Source organism: Parasteatoda tepidariorum, chromosome 6, assembly GCF_982258835.1.
Source record: "Parasteatoda tepidariorum strain Cologne lab strain chromosome 6, Ptep-v5.0, whole genome shotgun sequence".
Classification (NCBI taxonomy): Eukaryota; Metazoa; Arthropoda; class Arachnida; order Araneae; family Theridiidae; genus Parasteatoda; species Parasteatoda tepidariorum.
The window spans coordinates 115,772,869-115,778,330 of record NC_141760.1 but is presented as its reverse complement, the minus strand read 5'-3'; the positions used below and the strand labels follow the sequence as shown (position 1 = coordinate 115,778,330).

At 33.4% G+C, this 5,462-nt stretch overlaps 1 protein-coding gene across 1 annotated transcript; it reads right to left on the bottom strand.

The window, feature by feature from the left end:
• Positions 1-2,914: 2,914 nt before the first annotated feature.
• LOC107454506 (uncharacterized) lies at positions 2,915-5,020 on the bottom strand. The gene has a single exon (XM_087166983.1). The coding sequence runs from the start codon at positions 5,018-5,020 to the stop codon at positions 2,915-2,917; it is 2,106 nt and encodes a 701-aa protein (XP_087023109.1).
• Positions 5,021-5,462: the final 442 nt, after the last annotated feature.

Below are 5,462 nucleotides of genomic sequence, written 5' to 3'. Positions count from 1 at the left end.
TCCCTCACTGGTTAGAAGTTGTTTTTTCGTATTTTTAACATATTTTTAATGCGGAACATCACTAAAGGTACAAGAAAATTAAACTTTATCTTTTATTTTCATTAACTTAGAAAAAAAACAGTAAAGGAACACTTGTTCCTTCACTGGGTTTTCATCGTTTGGTGATCCCGTGAATAAACACCCCCTTATCTCAGTACTTTATAATACTATGATGTTTAAAAAGAAATAAAACGTAACTTCAATAATTATATTTTGAATTCTCACAGTGAGAAAAATAAAACTATTACATGCAATTAATTCCTCTTCAAGCATATAAATACAAACACTCACCTTATAATTTTTTAAAAGAAACAAGGTGTTGCAGAGATAATTTTTCCAGAGAAGTCTATTTGACCAGGTAATCCAAAACATCGCTAGATGACTTTCTATTGTTTGGCAGTAAGCTATTGTTACCAATCAATCTAAAGAAAAATGTTCAAATTCTTATTTTTAAACAATATATATGAAATGTACCTTCACTGGGTAGTGCTCCTTCACTGGTTCGTTTACCCTATTCTATGAAATATTTGGACAAAATTTCATAAACCTAGCTTAAATAGTCATCAAGATATGGACATTTTTATAAAAAAAAATTTAAAAAATTTATTACGTTTTTTTTTTACTTACGTTGCTGCAGGAATATTCAACAAAAATAATAAAAAATTTGGAGAGTAATTTTTAATGAATAATAAAATTATTATTTTAAAATTTGAAAAAGAAAAATTAGTTGATATTGCTCGAGTTATGAGTATTTAAAATAAACCTTTCATACTTCGCATGCGTAGAAAACATCTAAAATTTCTTTTTTCACAATTTTGTTTTGAATCGTATTTGATAACTTATATAAAAAGTTCCATTTGAGTATTTCGTGTTTTTCCTTTCAATGCGGATTATTTTCACGAAAAAGTCAGAAGTTCATTTGTCTTCTAGGTTGGGTTTACAATGACAAGGCTTGCCGTAAAGTCAAAATTGGGTTGGTTTTTGAACACTGGTTATGAAATAATTTCATTTATTATAAAATAATTACAACTTTTCAATTCTAAATAAGTTTTCTGTAAAAAAGTCAGACTATACGAAACTAAAAATTATGGGTAAGCTCATTTATTCGTCATAATTATGTAAAAATATGTTATTTTTTACAGATTATATAACATTTTTAAGGAAGTTGCTAAAGATATTGTCTTTAATGTAATGATTGTATTTCTCATTGTATATTTTCTATCAGTAATGTTCGGTAAAATAAAAATTTGCTCCGTTTCTACTTTTTGTAGTGCAGTACTTAGTCTCAGTTATTTGTCACATTTTTTTAATCACATTCAGATAAAATGAAATTTTACGAAAATTTTTATTTTGTTTTACAAAAGTATTTCTAACATTTTTATTTTAAATTCCAATTATATACTGCACAGCGAGCAACAACAAAAAAAAAACCCACCCTGAATAACTTTTGATCTAATGATCTGATCTTCACGCTATGAGGCCGTGACTTCGGGCAAATTTTATGTTTTATTTCATTGTACTTTTTTACCTATTTAGCAGGCCGTGATAGGGCGCTGGACTCACGTTCATGTGAGCGGGAGTTTGAATTCTCCCGGCCGAAGACTACTCTTGTAGTAAACGGTGACTGGTGCAGGATAAATCTGTCTGGTCAGTAAAGTCCTCCATGTGTGCACGACGAATTGTTCAAGAACAAGAACTACTATGAGCTATAATAATAATAACAACATTTTATTACATAACGGAAGTAAGTTAACACAAGCTGCGGAAGACCGCAGGCAATCCTTTTACAAAACAATCACGACTACAACTACTGTAATACAAAAAACTTAGGGGAGGCAGCCGGTAGCTGCTGACTTCGCACTTTCGATATTGGAATGTGCGCCAAAGCGCCTTTTTGCAAATTAATTCGGCACACACCCCACCGGTGAACATAATGTTCACCTAATTAATACCACTTAAGCATTTACAATAATACTTATCAGCACAAAGATATAACTAAAACTGTTATCATAATGAGCCTATTTACAAACAATTACAAAAACTTATTACAATAAAAATACATTACGATGCAAATTGAATATATAAGAAAAATTCTACTAAATTACAAAGAGCAAAATATTTTTAAACGTGTATACATACTTAAGGCTTTCAAACTGGTTAAAAAAGAAGTGAATTATTTATGTTACTCTTATCTGCAAAATAGAAACAAAATTAGTAGAATGTATCAATTAATTTCTAAAGGATAAAGAAGCTGTATAGGTTTTTTAAAACTGCCGTTAGAAGTTTTAACTAAGCAAGATCTGACATAATTGTCTCTACCTAAAAATATTTCCTGAATGATCCCCAATTCCCACAACAATTTTGATTTAACATTTCCTTCAATAAGAACAATATCATTAACCTTTAAATTTTTATGAATAGATGAAGTTTTAAATTGGTTATTAGTTTTTAATTGAAGTAAATATTGTTCTTTCCATAATTGTTTAATAAGGAGAGATTGGTATGTTTTTCTTTTACTGCAGGAATCCCTTGCAGTAGTAGAATCTAATAGCTCTATGAAATGGAGGGGATATTTTGATTGTCCATATCCAAATTCGAGGAAATGAGCCGGAGTGAGAGGTTCAGGCTCTCCTGGACTATTTTCGACATACGTAAGAGGTCGATTATTAACAATTAATTCGATCTCTGAGAGTACGGTCGAAGTCGATTCCCACAATTTGGAAAGGGTGAGATTGAGAAATTCTGTCCTGAGGCAGCTGTCCACTTAATTGGTCAGCTGGTTTGGCATTATATTTTTTACAAATGAGACAAAGCCGAATGATTGATTTTGCTAGCTGACGACATTTAGGTTTCCAATAATTTTTTCGAATTTGAGTCAGAGTTGCCGATACACCACAATGTTCACAATACGTTCATGTTTCTTAATCACAAGCAACTCGGCGAATTTACTACGCCGAGGAAGAATTATTGGATGCTTTTCACCCAAGTACAAATCTGCTTCATTTAATCGACTGGTAATTCGCAATATATTGTCCTTATCTAAGTATGGCACTAAAGTTTTTATTTCAGAATTATTTCGAAGTTGCTTATTGTCCTTTAAAGTCGATATATCCTCTGTATGAAATTCGTTTTGAATACTTTTTATCCAAAATTGTTCTGCATTTTGTATCTCATCCGCAGTGAGACAAGAGTTTGTAGATTTATTAATATTTCGAGCATTGTTCATAAATCGTAACACCCAAGCAGTTACCCTTAAAAGTCTTTTTAAACTGCTGAATCGATTAATGTCGACAAATGGTTCTCTCTGCTTGGTAATAGCCACATGGATATTGGAGCGATGTTCCAGTTCCTTTGAACTAAAGTCCAAATCAAAATTGGGTTGGAGGTTTGGCCATTGATCTGGTGGTTGCATGAGCCATGCTGGCCCATGCCACCACAAATCACTATGCAATAGTTTGGTAGCGGATGTACCTCGTGAAATAATATCATCGGGGTTGTCCCTTCCTGGACAATGTCCCCATTGATTTGGATTAGAAAGTGTCTGAATTTCTTCAACGCGATTTTTGGCATATGGTTTAAAGGTTGAAGAATCACCACGTATCCAATAATACGAAATAAGTGAGTCAGTCCAAATATATATATTGCTTTCAAATTTAAGACAATACGATACTTGTTCGGCTGACCTGGCTGATAATAGGGCTGCTGCCAACTCTAATCGTGGCAGTGTTAGCGATTTCAATGGTGCTACACAACTTTTCGAACAAATAAAACTAGTTTCTATGCTATTACCTGAAGTAACAAAGCGCAAATAAAGAACTGTTCCATAAGCTATTTTGCTTGCATCGGAAAAGCAATGTATTTCCAAATTCATAAATTTTTTATTCGGTTCACCCAAATAATAACGTGGTATCTTAATATAAGTCAAGTCCTCCGCCTCACTACGCCACTTCTGCCACGTGCGGTGTAGCTCAGGGGGAAGATCCGAGTCCCAATCAAGTCCTGCAGACCACAGTTCCTGCAGATGGCATTTCAATCTAATGACGAATGGACCTAGTATACCGAGAGGATCGAAGATTCGTCCGACTACACGCAAAATTGATCTTTTTGATTCTATTTTACGGGACAGAAATTTTAAAAGGTCCTTCGGATCAAAATATATTAGATCATTTTCGGCATCCCACGATAGTCCCAAAACTTTAATTGAAGGTTTGGAATCAGCCAACGTGTTTTTAGAGAGCCGTGTTTCAATACTTTCTTGTTTCCATAACAAAGCAAGATTTTCCGAATTAGTGGTCCATTTGTGTAACATAAATATTTGCAAGCACTCCTTGGAAGTACTTAAAGCGTCTTCAATATTATTTTGTCCCAAAATTAGATCATCGACGTAAACCGAGCTATTTAATAACTCAAATATCTCTGAAAACTGTTCCTTGTATTTTCTAAAATGTTGTTTCAAAGTCGCTGCATGAAGGTATGGACTAGGCCTAAGGCCAAATAGAACTCTGGCAAAATTCAAAATGTAGGGATTACCATTCAAGCTATCTGCCCAGTAAAACCGAGTAAAGTTTCTATCAGGAATATCAAGTTCAATTTGAAGAAATGCAGATTTTACATCAGCTGCAAACGCTATAGAATTTTCCCTAAAACGTAGAAGTTCCAGAATATCAGGATGTAAGTTTGGACCAGTAAATAAGCTTTGATTTAACGAGGCATACCCATCTTCATGACTAGATCCATCAAATACGATATGCAGTCCACTGGTAGATTTGTCATTGCGTATCACTGCATGATGGGGCAGAAAAAATCCCGTACTATCCCTCAAAGAATCACATGAAGTATGCTCAACTATACCTTCCTTAATGTAACCATCGATTACATCCCTATATTCACAATGCAACTCTGGATCCATCCCAAACCTACAACATAACCTTTCAAAACGCTTACGAGCAATATTTTCATTATTTTTCAAAACTTCTCTCATACCTGATCTCCAAGGCAAGCTTACACGGTATCTACCATCTACAAAACTAACTGAATTATCAAACTCACTAAGCACCTCCTTATCAAATATTCCTAAATTTTCTAACTCCCAAAATTTCCTTAATTCAAACGAAATTAATTCATTTTCATTAATAACCAAATTTACAGACGTACAAACACTTTGCTCATCACATTTACCCTGAAGAGACCAACCAAGACTGGTATCAATAACAACCAGCGAGGAATCCAATCTTTTAATTTGTTTTGTTAAAGATCAATAAAAATCCTGACCAATTAACAATGAAATTTCACAATTTTCAAACAATTCATCATTACTAAATGTCAATCTAATTCCCATTGACTCCATTTCTTTCCAAGTATCCGGATTTGGAAGGGTAATATTAGCTCTAGAAATTTCTTCGATTTCCACTGCCTCAATCATA

Excerpts from the sequence above, each read along its gene's own strand:
- LOC107454506 (XM_087166983.1), bottom strand. The coding sequence starts at position 5,020 with ATGAGAGAAGTTTTGAAAAATAATGAAAATATTGCTCGTAAGCGTTTT.